Genomic DNA, 15,535 nt, shown 5'->3' on the forward strand with positions numbered 1-15,535 from the left:
GCATTCCATCTGATCAGCACATGTTTTGAGTCTCCGGCAATAACACACGGAGAGTTGGGTGTGTGTTTTTCCAGCCAGAAAAGCACGGCTTTCAAAAGAAATGCGAAAAGCCCTCTTTATGTAAGCGAGGTAGCAACAAGGGAACGAGGAGAAGGAAAGGAAAAACAGGGTCAGCTTCGGGTTACAGTCTCAGGAAGTTGTAAGAGGATTCCATCTGCAAGTCTCCTTTCAGACGGAGGATTTTCCAGGTGTCAGGCACATGGATTCCGTGCGCCTCACACTCCACTCTCAAGCCATGTGTGCTGAATGGGACATCTCCTCCGGTTGTGTAAAGACCAAACCAGACACGACGTCAGGAAATCTGTAATCAGATTTCCTGAATGTGTGTGCTTTTAAGATAAAAGCGCCATAGCCCAGTGGTCAAGCACATGCTCTTCATGCAGCTATCTCCATGGCACCCCCAGCTAGAAGGATAAAGTAGTTGGGTCAGGTGTGGGACGCTTTGGCCCACAAAATATTGCTGAATTGGAAGTCCCATCAGCCTCAACAAGCGTGGACAGGGATGATGGGAGTTGTAGTTCAGCAACATAGGGAGGGACAAAGGTTCCTCACACCTCAGTTTAGATGGTAGTAGATCCAGGGCTCTTTTTTTCTTCAGCCGGAACTCAGTTCTGGCACCTCCCAGGTGGGTGCCATTCTAAGAGAATGAGGAAGGTGTTCATGGTGAGTTCCGGCACCTCCCCCCCCAAATAGCACTGAGTGTAGTCTTCTCTGCCTGACTTAGAGAGCCTCTGTTTGTCAGAGAAGTCAATACTAGGCTAGTGGAAAAAATTATCTGACCTAATATAAAACAACTTCCTACATTTTGGGTTGGAGAGGGGTAGTTCCATTAGTAGGTGATTTATATCAGGTGATTTATATCAAAACACCACTAGCCTGTCTCTGCAGCTGCAATCTGATTCAAGGACCACCACAGCTGTTTTCACCTACAAGGGGTGCCCGTCAAGGCGGGGAAAGGCAGTATGACACTGAACCTTGCGTGATTTCCATTCATCTGCTCACCTAGGTGAACTGGCAACTCACCCTAGGCAAGCAGCAAATGGAAATGGATGTTTATTAAAAATAATAATAATAAAACCTTTACGATGGAAATGCTGCTTCTTATTTGGTTACGGGTTAGCTGTTTAAAAATATTCTGTCAAGAGAGACTGGCTATTTGCTGGATCTCTTTTGTGGGAGAGAGAGTTCTTTCTGAAATGGGTTGGCTTGTACGGCGAGGTGCGTCCGTCGTCGCCTTGTACGGACAGGCTGAGACTCTGCACTTAGCAGTTTATATATACAAGCCGAGGGAAAGGCTTCAAAGGCAGATCTGGGATAAATGTGGTTTGTAAATAGGGGAAGAGGCACAATTTAACAGCTGCACATCTAAAGGAGCAATACAAACCTCGAAGAAAGGTTCACTGGGATGCTCGCTTGAGGCCATGACTATTTCAGCCCAACCTATGCAGAAACAGTTCCCTATTTAGTGCAGAGTACAAGGCCTGGTTCTGTTCTTTTTCGTTTTAGCTACGAGCAGGACTGTGCTTGCTTGTGTTTCCACACGATTGCAGATAAAGTGGCTGCATACCCAGTATACCTTTAAAGCATATCCGAAGCACATATCCCCATCAGAGAATTATGGGCACTTTGGTTTGTTAAGGCTTGCTGGGAATTATAACTCTATGAGGTGTAAACTACAGTGCCCAGAATCCTTTGAGGCAAAGAATGTCCTTCAAATGTGTTTTAAAGGTATACTGTGTACCCAACCACATGTTGCGGGATTCAGTTCCCTGAGAGTCTCAGCATTCTTAAAAAGAAACAACCAACCCCACCAATTGCTGCCTGTTGTTGCAAAGACAGGCTTGAAAATAGTTTGGTAAATTCCCGCTGAAATTTCAGCTGCCAGAGAAATCTTGCTGAATAAGCTTTCCTGGTGGTCAGTAAGATTTCCCAGAATTCAGTATTTCTGTATAGAGAACTTGGGATTGCGTTTCCTCCCTTGTTTGCAACTAAAACCAACCCTTTCCGCATATTTGTCCATTGTTAACCTCTCCCTTTCCTTACCCTCTGCTTTGTTGTCTCTCCAACTACTGAAAGTTGGATTGTAAAGTCCTTGGGGCAGAGACTTTTCCTTAAAAAAAAAAAAGTTACTCCGTACATACATAGTGTTATATAGGTGTCGAGTTATATCAGTAACTAATATTATTATAACTGGTGGGGCCTGCAACGAAATGTTGCAGCATGGAGTGCTCCCATCCACTACTTCCACCCTTTCCTATCCCTTGCCCCCAACAGAATCCTGTGGCCGCGCAGCATGCTCAGTCTTCATTGGGCTGTTCTCTCCTCTCCGCCCCTCAGAATTCCTTTTGAACTTCTTAAAAAGTCTGCTGATACCTCCCTCTTGTGTGCAGGTGGTACTGTTTTGGCTACATAAAAACCCACACTTGGGGAAAATGTTTCACTGTTTATGTATGGGGTAAAGGTAACGGGACCCCTGACTGTTAGGTCCAGTCGTGGACGACTCTGGGGTTGCGGCGCTCATCTCACTCTATAGGCCAAGGGAGCCGACGTACAGCTTCCGGGTCATGTGGCCAGCATGACTAAGCCACTTCTAGTGAACCAGAGCAGCACACGAAAACGCCGTTTACCTTCCCACCGGAGCAGTACCTATTTATCTAGTGCTTTCGAACTGCTAGGTAGGCAGGAGCTGGGACTGAGCAATGGGAGCTCACCCCGTCGCGGGGATTTGAACCGCCGACCTTCTGATCAGCAAGCCCTAGGCTCTGTGGTTTAGACCACAGCGCCACCTGTAAGCACCAATGAGCAGTCACTTCTGGCAGACTGACTGCTCACACTGCTAGCCATTTCTTTGAAAGCCAATGATCCGATTAATCTGTACCCACCACTCATTATTTCCCCCTCCCATACAGCCGTCAGTGCCAGTCATCTTTTCCATCCCTGCAACAGCAGCACAGCCCGATGTCCTCACAGGCCTCCTCTCTTACTGGCCCATTGCACTCCGCCTCTTTGCCACCTCTCTCGATGGCCACGGCATCTCAGTCCCTGCCTGCAACTCCGCCGAGCCAGCAGCAGGAGCAGCCGCTCCCGCCGGATGCCTTTACTATAGTCCAGCGAGCCCAGCAAATGGTGGAGATGCTCTCCGATGACAACGAGGCCCTGCAGAAGGAGCTGGAGGGCTACTACGAGAAAGCAGATAAACTCCAGAAGGTGTGTGGTGTGGTTGAGTGGGACTGGGCTTTGTGTCTCGATCCTCTTGGGTGACACAGGAAAAGTGTACTGCGCCACTTGCTGATTGGGATGAACAGCACTGCCTGGTTTGGTGCAGAATACAGTGGTACCTCTGGTTGAGAACAGGATCCGTTCTGGAGCCCCGTTCGCCACATGAGCAGAACGCAATGCGCGGTACGATTCGGCGCTTGCACGATGCGCCAAACCCGGAAGTAACACGTTCCGGTACTTCTGAGTTTGGCGTGTTTGTAACCCGTGCCAAACGCAGCCCGCAGCTATCATAACCAGAGCTATGACTATGATAAATTTAGGGACATGTCTAAGTTGGAACTTATACAGTCCAGTGGTGTGGGACCCAGTAAATGTCCAATTCAGTAGCATGGTCTGAAGGCACATGTGGCTGCTACCTAAGCAGGTCCAGGTCTGTTCAGTGCTTGGATGCGAGACTGCATGGGAACCATGTGAATGCTGCTTTGCATTCCATGATGGAAGGAAAGTGGGATATTTCACTGCATGTACTGCTTTGATCTCCCTTGCAGGACATCCTTGGGAGAAGAAAATGCTAAGGAGTACTTAAGGCGGTTGGGTGGTGTCTTGTACAGCTCCTTCCGGCAACTCCTGCAGCCAAGCTGGTGCCAAACGAATTGCTCTGATTTCCTTTAGGCCACATCAGCGAGGCCAAGAGGGGGTCTTGTTGTCTGGGCAGCCCAGGACCTCTAGACACACTGCCCAGGCTTGTGGCCCAGAGAGTTCATTTCGGTGCAGTCCATAACACCAATAGGTATTTGTATGCCTAGCAACAACAAAAGAAGTGAATAGTGGTATATAAATATTAGATACCGTAATATGATATAAAGTAAGTTGGGGGAACTGCTTGACTTGGTAGAAGTCCCATGACCAGCAATTGCTGAGAATTAAACCTGGGTCTGCCTGCTGGATATAGCATGAGCTGCGTCCTCTTCCATTGCTGTAGTCTCTTTCTTCAGTGATGGCTGAGGAGCTGGTTTCCTTCAGCAGCAGTAGGATTATTAATGTCTGTGGAGGAGTTGTATTTTTGGCATCATTGTAGGAGAATTCTTCCTGCGGCACAGTGCTAGTGTGAAAGTTGGCACACGCTTCTGGCCACTGCACAAACCTCTCTTTCAAAAGTTTCAAGTCAATGACTGACATGCATCCCTGCCCAGCTTTTAATGGAAAGTTGTATGTTCTCCCTTATATTCTCTCTCTCTCTCTCTCTCTCTCTCTCTCTCTCTCTCTCTCTCTCTCTCTCATACACACAAACCTTTCAGTTTGAAATAGAAATTCAGAAGATTTCAGAAGCCTATGAGGACCTGGTCAAGACCACTACCAAGAGGGAATCACTGGACAAGGCGATGCGTAACAAGCTGGAAAGTGAAATCAGGCGTCTCCATGATTTCAACAGGGCCTTACGTGGTATGTTCTTTTTACGAAAGGTCTTTTCATTCCCCTCCCATTGCATTTCTATTTCATTCCTGAACAATCAAATTCCAGATGGCCACGTCAGAGATTCTGACCAAGCAAACTGCTTTCCTATAACAACGGTTAGAGGTTATTGTTGGTAGAGCCATTAAATATATATATATTCCTGGACCTAGTTGAAAATTCGTACTTACGTCTCTCCCCCTCTCTCTCCCTGCCCACCTTAAATTATGTGGAGTGGGGTGCCCTCAGTGGCTGCCGCAGCACTACTTCAGACACAATGCCTAACCACAGTTTACTGCCACACTACAGGAACAAGCCTGAGCAAGCCTTGGACAGCCATGAGATTGAAAATCTTTGCTGCTGTTTTCAGTTGACTTCAGTTTTCTGCCATTTTATTGAAAATGAGAACTGTGGTTTCCCTAATCAGCTGCCCTACCCCGTCCTTACTCACATCAGCCTCAGTTAGCATGCCGGTGCTGAGCAGTGATGGGCTGTCATTGTCGAAGTACATCTGGTGAGAGCCAGTGTGGTGTAGTGGTTAAGAGCGGTAGTCTCGTAATCTGGGGAACCGGGTTCGTGTCTCCGCTCCTCCACATGCAGCTGCTGCGTGACCTTGGGCTAGTCACACTTCTCTGAAGTCTCTCAGCCCCACTCACCTCACAGAGTGTTTGTTGTGGGGGAGGAAGGGAAAGGAGAATGTTAGCCGCCTTGAGACTCCTTCGGGTAGTGAAAAGCGGGATATCAAATCCAAATTCTTCTTCTTCTTCTTCTTCTTCTTCTTCTTCTTCTTCTTCTTCTTCTTCATCTGGTGAGCAACAGAGTGGGAGATACAGTTTAGGGAAACAAGCCAGGATTGTAAGCCAGATGTTGGTTCTCCTTGGCTTTGTAGACTGTTCACTTTGGAATTAAGTTATAACAAAGTCCCTGCTAGAATACAAAGGCTGTTCTTTTTACAGAAGTCCAACTCCCCCTGCAAATCAATTTCATCTGTCCTCAGGTGTTGCTGCCAAATTTTAACAGCTTCAGTTACAAGTAAAAGAATAAAACAAACCAAAAGTTAAAAAAAACCAAAAGAGTGAGAATCCATATTTTAATATTGAAATTGTTTGGATTTTGTATGGTGTTTCATAACCAGGACTGCTAGAGAGCACCAACTCTATGAGGGAACATTAGCATCCATAGAGAAGTTTGTGTAGAAGAAGAAGAGTTTGGATTTGATATCCCGCTTTATCACTACCATAAGGAGTCTCAAAGCGGCTAACAATCTCCTTTCCCTTCCTCCCCCACAACAAACACTCCGTGAGGTGAGTGGGGCTGAGAGGCTTCAAAGAAGTGTGACTAGCCCAAGGTCACCCAGCAGCTGCATGTGGAGGAACGGAGACGCGAACCCGGTTCCCCAGATTACGAGACTACCACTCTTAACCACTACACCACACTGTAGATAAATATACTTTCAGCCCCCAGACCGAACAGAGACCCTACAGAACAGAGTCCCTCTGGAAATGCAGGTTGGCCTTCCCTGTTTTTCAGGACGATCTCCATTTTTCCCGTTATTGTACAGCTGGCTTCCCTTTCCCAAGATTCTTTTTATATCATGGTGCATCTGGCAGGTCTCTTTATTCTCTGAGGTTGGCCATATGTATATGTTTATTCTTAAGCTGTTTCCCCTTCTCTGTGTAGAGCGATTGGAGACTGCCAACAGGCAGCTAGCCAGCAGAGAGTTTGATGGGAACGAAGATAAGGCAACAGAGGGTCTTTATGCTTCTCAGAGTGAGTACCACATTGATATATAGCAAAGATATGCATGTTCACTATGTGTGGTTTGTCAGAGAATGGAAGAGGTGTTTGTTTGTGCTATGTTTTTAGCATTATTATTTTTTTAAGTTGGAGGCTGGTTTCTTTCTAGCAGACTTATTTCACCGTGTTGCTTAGTTGGAGTTAGTGGTAGGTGGTGGTCAAGGGGGAAAACTTAAATAAATATGTTGATGTCAGGGCAAAGTCTCAAGAGAAATATGCTTCATAGGGAAATGGAATACTTCTCTTCTTTTGGGATAATTCTGAATTCACACAGGTACAAATAAAAGGAGAACAAGGCCCTTTGTTTTATGAGTTTTGAACAGGCCTTCAAAGGGATATTTCGTACCACAAACCACTTCTCAGGGATTTGTTCACATGTCTAGGGATGGAGACGAAACTTAGGTTTGCTTGCATTTAAAATGAGAAACTACCTAATTCGCACATCTTGAAGTAATACGTGAACTGAAGCATGGCTAGTCTTTGAAATTCCCACTTTTTTGAATTTGGCAATGCTGTTCTGCAACCATTTTGTACTATTAGGGGAAAATAACACCTGAAAATATTAGAAGAAATAGCTTAACAGTCACAACAAAATGTCTTTGCCTGCCTAAATTAAGCTGCTGAAATTGGTGGCGGGGGGAGGGGACCTAACTAGGAATGGAATTTAAATGACTGAGTTCAGTTCAGTTAGTTCTGGTATTGAAAACAAACCTTCAGGCTAAGAATATGCCCAGAGGCACTCTTGTTCTGTAATTCTATCTGTATGTCTCTTGTGCCCAGCTCTGGTTGTTAGACCTTTGTGTTCTGGTCAACAAACAAGTAGATTTAAGCACCCCGGAGTCTGCCCACCGCTGTTTCAAATGAGCTGTTCGGTGTCAGGTTGCTGTTGTTATTAATTACCTGTCCCTCACCTGAAGGCGGTAGGGCAATTAAAACACAGTGTTAAAAACAATTGAAAGCAACTCACAATCACAGAAATGAGGTGGGTCCTAAAAATATAAATGTTGTATTGGCATTATGGTTATTGCACCATTATGTTTATTATCCGTGAACCTCTTTGAGCACAAATACATTTCAGAAAATGCAGTATATAAATAAACTTGAATGTGACTATGACTAATCCTGGTTCTTTTCCGTGAAAGGAGCTCAGGTTTCAGGGCTGGGAAAGACTGATGGCTAGTTACAACAGGGGCCCATGGCTCTAGTGGTGGGTCTATGTCAGGGGTTCAGGTACCATGTTGTGCAGCCTTGATAACACCCTCACATAACTCTAGGGTACAGCCCTCCATCAGCTACCCTGTGGAGCACAGCTCAGAGTCACCTAAACTGGCATTTCAAGTGCTTAACAAGCCTCCTTTTGCTGTCCAGGGCAGACTGTAAAAAAGCAGGTCCATATAGCCCCTTTTTCTGCTGAGGGTTGCATTAACCTTGAGGACAGTCTGTCAAGGGCCATATTCTTAGGCTGAATCAGCAGCAACAGCAGACAACACGGTAATATAGCAGGATGTATAGAAATAACGCGAACCGTGAAAGCATTCAATCATGTATATATGTGCAACCGGAGGGGATGAAATACATAGCAAATACAAATGTCCCCTTGTCCCCTCCCCTCTCCTTGCACCCTATATGAAATCATAGAGTTGGAAGGTACCACCAAGGGTCATCTAGTCCAACCCCACTGCAATTCAGGAATCTCAACTAAAGCATCCATGACAGATGACTATCCAACCTCTGCTTAAAAACCTCCAAGGAGGGGGACTTCCAGCAAATCAAGATGGCGAGCGCCATGGCCGCACCGAGCTCATAGGGCCCACCAGCACCAACAGGGTTCTTTGGCTGGTCCTTGCACTGCCAATGCTGCTGCCACTGTAAACAAGGGGGAGCCGGGGCGCCTAATGCAAAAATCAAAAGGGCTGAGAAGAGCCCCCAACCCCCTCCCCGATGATCTCAGGTTCACCAGGACTGGGATTGCCCTGGTGGTGATCCGACAGAGCTCGGAGGTCCAGAGGCCTCCGGAGCTGAACAGAACACAGCGGAGCCACACACATACCCCAGTCAAACACTCACCAGCCTCCACCACCATGGCCACTGCTGCTGCAGCCATCAAGAGAGAGAGGTAGGAGGGGACTGGGAGAGCTAGGGAGGCAGTGTAGAAGCACGCAGCCCAGTCCGAACCTGGCGCAACCCAACCTCTCTGGTGACTGGCGTGTGGGAAGCGGGCAGGGGCCCAACAGAGAGCTGCGCAAAGGGAATTGCCCCAGGAGAAGAGGGGCACTGTTTGGGCCCTCCCTTGCCAGCAGAGGGGTGCCCGCTGGTGGCTGGAAATGGACACAGGATACAAAAAATTTAATTTCTCATATAATATATATATTCCTTTAAATATATAAATATATTCTTTTAAATATATAGGTAAAGGTAAAGGGACCCCTCACCATTAGGTCTAGTCGTGTCCGACTGGGGTTGTGATGCTCATCTCGCGTTACTGGCCGAGGGAGCCGGCATACAGCTTCCGGGTCATGTGGCCAGCATGACAAAGCCGCTTCTGGCGAACCAGAGCAGCGCACAGAAACGCCGTTTACCTTCCCGCCGGAGCGGTACCTATTTATCTACTTGCACTTTTGACGTGCTTTCAAACTGCTAGGTGGGCAGGAGCTGGGACCAAGCAACGGGAGCTCACCTCATCGTGGGGATTCAAACTGCCGACCTTCTGATCAGCAAGCCCTAGGCTCTGTGGTTTAACCCACAGTGCCACCCGCGTCCCTTCCTATCTATCTATCTATCTATCTATCTATCTATCTATCTATCTATCTATCTGTGACAGTCCTGGGCATCCGGCTTGGGTTTCATAAAGTTCCACCGTTTCTCCTTGTAACACAGCATTCCCTGAAAAACGCTTCTGTTCAGGCATTGCTATAAATATTGGTGCGGCCACTTTCACTGCCCTGTCAGTTCATGACCTGTGTGCAGTGATAGTTCCTTGAGACAGGGTCATATAAAACTACAGGGATGTTTAGCATGCCTAGTTCATCTGGGCCAGACAGCTAGATGCTACAAATAGGAGATAGAAGTATTTCCAAGAATAGAAAGAAAGGTTGTATACAGGACCTCCTCAAGCAGGTCAAATTTATTTATATACTCTGATCCCTCTAGCTAGAGTTGAAAGTGTATCATGCAAGCAGTAGCCACTGAGGTGGAAGGGAAGTCTGGTTTGCTAGAGTGGCTGGTAAACGATCCACAGATTATGTTTGGTTTGTTGTGTCTTCAAAAGGGAGAATGAAAACTAAGGAAAACCCATGCTTGGGTGAGCATTTAGGTCTTGTATCCTAAGGAAACATTGCCATTGGATTTAGCTCATCTGCTTTAGAGTCCAAAACAAAACTCTAAAGGCAGTAGTGATGGAGGAAGAGATTGCATGGTCCTCATGCAGAACCTGGGCTGTCAAGGAACAGGCCTCTAAAATCCTAAGGATCTGTGCTGTGTCGCCGTGATCCTGTTGAGGGTTCTTTCACTTCGTCAAGGTCAAGAGGCCTCCGGATAAATGTCTGCTGCTGGCGAAAGGCTATCTGGTAACCCGTAGCCCGTTCCAGGGCATGAGAGCTATTCTGGAATGTTTGGCAACAGCTGAAGTGATGTGGATTCCTGTGCATTTAAGTGACTCACAGCAAAGCTCACTTGAATGGCACACGGCTAAATAAAACACAGAAACACCCACTGGAATAGGATGTTGGTACTAGTAAAACATCTTCAGAATCAACAGCTGGCATAAAAGAGGAGCAGCATACCCCACCGATACTTACATTTTTGAGAGCCAGTGGGATTTAGTGAATGGTGTGTCAGGACTGAACCAGGGAAGCGTCGGTTTGGCAAACTTCTCCATGAATCTCATTGGATCACTTTGTACCCAGCTGTTCTCTCTTAGCCCAGGGATGAGGAACTTTTGACCCTTCAGTTGTTGTTGGACTCTCCTCAGCCCCTAGCCAGCCCCCCTGCCTTAGTCCTAACCTATTTTTCTGGTTAGTTGTGATGATGAAATGGAAGGAGAGACCTGGGCTTTACATGCCGAAGAATCAAGCAAATATACATTTTAAAGTTCTAGCTGCGAAATAGCTTGGCTTTTCAAGCAGCGGAAGAGGCTGCAGTTATGGTGATTAAAGAGTGCATGTAGTTTGACAGGGATATGGGCAAATGCAGCAGCTGGGCTTTTATCTGAAGGCCTTCCAAGTCTCATCTGGCTAGCTCTAAAGTAAGAAATGTGAAATGGTGTCTGAAAGAGCAAGTGCACAGTCATAGTGGTCCTTAGTTCAAATAGGTTCCATAATAAATGACACAGAGTAAGACAGCCTGCCAGGGGCATGCCTAGGGGTTGGCCAGGTTGGCCGCTGCCAAGGACACAGACCCAGGGAGATGCAAAATTGCGGCTCTTCACTCTGGCTCGGGATAGCTAGGAGTTTGCCTGGCCTGCATCTCCACTCCTGGCAAGGGATGGAGGTCAGAGCACTGATACACTCCTTGCCATGGGGGCAAGGGAGCCTTGCTACACCTCTGCAGCCTGCCATGATGAAACTGTGAAAGTCTTTATGTAGAAGAAGAAGAAGAAGAGTTTGGATTTGATATCCCGCTTTATCACTACCCGAAGGAGTCTCAAAGCGGCTAACATTCTCCTTTCCCTTCCTCCCCCACAACAAACACTCTGTGAGGTGAGTGGGGCTGAGAGACTTCAAAGAAGTGTGACTAGCCCAAGGTCACCCAGCAGCTGCATGTGGAGGAGCGGAGACGCGAACCCGGTTCCCCAGATTACGAGTCTACTGCTCTTAACCACTACACCACACTGGCTCGCCTTTCTTTCAAGGAGCTCACGGTAGTAGCAGAGCCCTGTGAGGTGGGTTAGACTCAGTGACCCAGTGGCCGAGCAGAGATTTGAATGTGGGTCTCTCTGGTCCTAGTCTGACACCCTAACCCAGGGACAGGGAATCCCCAGACCTGGAGGCCAGATGGGGCCCTCCAGGCCTACTTGCCTGGCCCTTAAGACTATGCAGACGACACCATGGCCTGAGTCCATGCCCTGCTTCGTGCCCTTCTTGAGTGGTTTCTCCTGGCTGAAACGTGTCCTTGAACTGTGATAACGCCTCTCGCTTGCCTGGATGGAGAGCTTGGTAGGAAGCGTTGTGTTGGCTTTTGTGTGGCTGGTGTGTAGAATGTGTTGCATCAGTGTTTGCCAAACTTGGACCTCCAGCTGTTTTAGGACTACAACTCCCAACATCCCTAGCTAGCAAGACCATCAGGGATGATGGGAATTGTAGTCCCAAAACAGCGGGGGGTCCAAGTTTGGGAAACGCCATGTTACATCTTTGGTCAACCCACGTTGATAAGAATAATTATTATTTATATACCCCGCCCATCTGGCTGGAACTTGGCCCTCTAGCTGAAAAGGTTCCTGCAGCTCTGCCGTGACTAATGCACCACGTAGCTTCTTTCTGAGTTTATTTCTGTTCAGTGTTCCTCCTGGGTCTGTGGGAGCTTCTGATGCAGCTGGCCATTGCCTCCCTTTCCAGACAAAGAGCATTTGAAAGAGAAAGAGAAGCTGGAAATGGACTTGGCAGCCCTGCGCTTGACCAACGAGGAGCAGCGAAGGCACATCGAAATCCTGGACCAGGCGCTCAACGGCGCACAAGCCAAAGTCATCAAGCTAGAAGAGGAGGTAACACCAGACTGTCAGTTCACCACCCTACACTTCTCTCTTTCTCTCTCTCTCTCTCTCTCTCTCTCTCTCTCTCTCTCTCTCTCTCAGACATGCCCTATCTGCACTCTACATTTAAATCTCTATGACACCACTTTAAACACTCATGGCTTCCCCCTAAGAATTCTGGGAGCTGTAGTTTGTTAAGGGTCCTGAGAGTTGCTAGGAGAGCTCTATTCCCCTCACAGAACTACAATCCCCAGAGTTTCCTGTGAAGAGGGATCGATGAAGGCTAAGTCCCCATGATTTGTTGGGAGAAGGCATGGCTGTTTAAAGTGGTTTAAGAGTGCTTTAAATGTATGGTGCGGTTTTGCACAAACACATTTTGCTGTTAGCATTCACATCTGCAGCCTGATCCAAACCATGTTTTCTAAGCAATGCTGCAGAGCTCAGCGGGGCTTACTTCCAAGTAAGTATATTTAGGGTTGCTGTCTTACAGCAGCTGCTGAATATTTTCCAGCACATGATATGCTTGGTTGCTAGAAACCAAGGAAATACGAAACTCCTCCCTAAACATCCTAATATAAGAGAGTGTGACAAGCCACTGTTATTGACAAATCAGCACAAAATCTTAAATTACTTAGAGGAGCAAAACTCAAGGACATTTTCGCAGGAGAACGGTGGGACCATTAGCTACACAAATAGACAAAATATCAGTCTTAAAGGTTTATGCCAATATATGGATTATATAACAAAGTACTTTGCATTTATATTTTGGTATATTTTGCAGTCTGCTACCATTCTGAGGGGATCAAGTTGGGAGGGTTGTTAGAAATAAGATTAGTGGCATTTGTTAGGGTTAAACAACTTTGTTAGATTAGAGGTAGGGATCTGTAGTGTGCTGAGGCCCCATTTTCTGGCCACTGAACCCCCTCCCCCCAAGAATAGTTGTCAATCTTTCCACCATGGTCATGAGGTCTGGCAACTTGGTTTTTTAAAACGAAAGCTTAGAGTCTTAGGATCTTGCCTCCTGTCATATTGAGAGAGCAGTGAACAACAGAGTCAAACAAACAGCCTCTTTAGTTTAGGACTGAAAGCTTTGACTGGCAGCAGCACGTCAACGCTTGGGATTTGCTTCGAATCATAGAATTGTAGAGTTGGAAGGGGTCCCGAGGGTCATTTAGTCCAACCCCCTGCAATGCAGGGATCTCAGCTAAAGCATCCGTGACAGATGGATCACCCTGGTGTCCAAGATCTGGAGGTGACTGGACTTAACCTCCATAAAACTTACACTGTTTTCTGCTGTGTGTGAGCTCTGTGCTGTTGCCCCCCACTTCCTCCTAATGACTCTGTGTTCCCCCTGTGGCAACCCTGCTGTCCTCCAGCTGTGCAAGAAGCAAGCTCACGTTGAGAAGGTAGAGAAGCTTCAGCAGGCCTTGACCCAGCTGCAGGCGGCCTACGAGAAACGGGAGCAGATGGAGCGGCGCCTGCGCACCAGGCTGGAGAGAGAGCTGGAATCCCTGAGGATGCAGCAGGTGAGACAGAACTTGGGGTGTTGCGTCTCCCAAAAGCGTTTTGAAGCTTCTCGGTTCAAACCTATGGCAACCTGCCATCAAGATCAGCTGTGGCGGCCATTGTGTTGGTGCTGCAGAGTGGCCCCCCCCCACAATGGTCACTGCACCTTATGGGGTCGGGAGCAGTAGGTTTGGGGGCTCTGGACACACTGGTAGAGCCAGTCTAGCATTGCTGAAGATGCCTGCAGAAATATACCTGTCCAAAGCTCCGGCGCACCACACCTGTGATGTTTCAAAGCCCACAGTTCAAGCTGCGGTCCCTCCCATACATGCAGCACACAGGTACCACACCACTGCTGGGCTGCTGGTTTGTTTGGGTTTTTTTTGTAGGATAGTATCATTACAGGCGTTACCCTTTGGATTTGATCCCATACAGTTAGATCCAGACCAGCCACGCAGTCTTCTACCGACCTACTCAGAAGGAAATCCCATTGAATTCAGCGGGTTTTACTGTTCATGGGTATAGGGGTTGTAGCCAAAATCAGTTGACTAGTTCCTGTTGATTTAGTAGGAGCCAAGCTCAGCTCGCAGCCCATTGCCTGGGGAGTGCGGATCTGAAGGAAGAAACAATTCGGCTTTCATCACTAGCCGCAGAGAACCCTGGGAAACATAGTTGGCTAAGGGTGCTGGGAATTGTAGTTATGTGAGGTGTAAACTATAGTTCCTATGATTCTTTTGGGGGCATGCTTCAAATATGTTTTAAAGGTGTGCTTTGCAGGCAGCTCATGGACCACTGGGAGACTACATCTCCTGCCTCCCAGGAATGACCTGACAGCAAGGGGGAGACCAGCCTGACCTAATATTTTGGCTAATAAAGGAGCAGTTGCTCCAATACTTGTTTTCCTCTTCCCTCCCTGTTCCTTTTCCCTCTTGTATCATGCCTAGTAAGTTGTGAGCCATTAGGCAGGGGCTGCCTTACTTTTTACTATCTCTGCAGTGCCTAGAATATATATTTTTGGTCCTTTGCTCATGTTTAATATTAATAATCCAACTCATAGGGAGAGCTGTGGGCTTCAAAATGCTACTACAGTCAGATCAGTAGCATGTGATCTTGAGTTCTAGTACTATGCAGGCAAAATAATTTCTGTATATCGACAATTTTCACATTGTTCATTGGTTGAGCAGAAAAGGCTTTTGAACATAAATTACAAATTTAAAACAACAACCAGCAATGTCATTGTGTTGTTAGCCATAGGTCTTATGAAGCAGGCATGATATCTTGAACTTGCATAAAAATCCAGCAAGTTAAAATCTACTGTGAGCCAGCCCTTGCACAGGGACACCTGGAAAAGTCGTTTGGCTCAAGTTCCTTTTGAAATGTGGGAAGTTGCTTTCTGGTATACTGTATTAAAAATCTGGTGGATTCCTGTGGTTTGCACAGTCTTGCAAATCTTAGAAGCTAGGTTTTATTCACAAATTCCTGCAAATTTGGAGCTTTCCAGGAGTGAGCAGTTGCAGTTTTCTCAGATCTAATTTTTTAAAAAGTCCACATTAGGAGTCCCCAGGGGCACACTCTCAGTTAAAAGCCGAAACTGGAAAACTCCCACTTGAGATGAGATTCCACCTGTGTTTATTCAATCATTGGCTTATACTAATCCATTTGCCAGAAGACAAGCTCACAAGACTCGTTTCGTGGGAGCAGATTCAACTAAATTCTACCAATTTAATCACTTGGCTGCAGGAAACGGCTCCTTTGATTCAATTACATGGCTTTTCTGCGTATGACTTGATGGGGACCTCGTTGTAGCTGCCAAAT

General features: G+C 46.9%; 1 protein-coding gene across 6 annotated transcripts in view; it reads left to right on the top strand.

Moving 5' to 3' along the window:
• AMOTL1 (angiomotin like 1) overlaps nt 1-15,535 on the top strand; it is a 75,832-nt gene that overhangs the window by 47,212 nt on the left and 13,085 nt on the right. For all 6 annotated transcript variants that reach the window (XM_033146141.1, XM_033146144.1, XM_033146143.1 and 3 more), the window contains 5 exons: nt 2,970-3,267; nt 4,578-4,722; nt 6,412-6,501; nt 12,081-12,226; nt 13,591-13,740. In XM_033146141.1, coding sequence (XP_033002032.1) covers nt 2,970-3,267; nt 4,578-4,722; nt 6,412-6,501; nt 12,081-12,226; nt 13,591-13,740 — 829 coding nt within the window. The remainder of the gene's footprint in view (nt 1-2,969; nt 3,268-4,577; nt 4,723-6,411; nt 6,502-12,080; nt 12,227-13,590; nt 13,741-15,535) is intronic.

This window comes from Lacerta agilis, chromosome 4 (assembly GCF_009819535.1).
Source record: "Lacerta agilis isolate rLacAgi1 chromosome 4, rLacAgi1.pri, whole genome shotgun sequence".
NCBI classification, from domain to species: Eukaryota; Metazoa; Chordata; class Lepidosauria; order Squamata; family Lacertidae; genus Lacerta; species Lacerta agilis.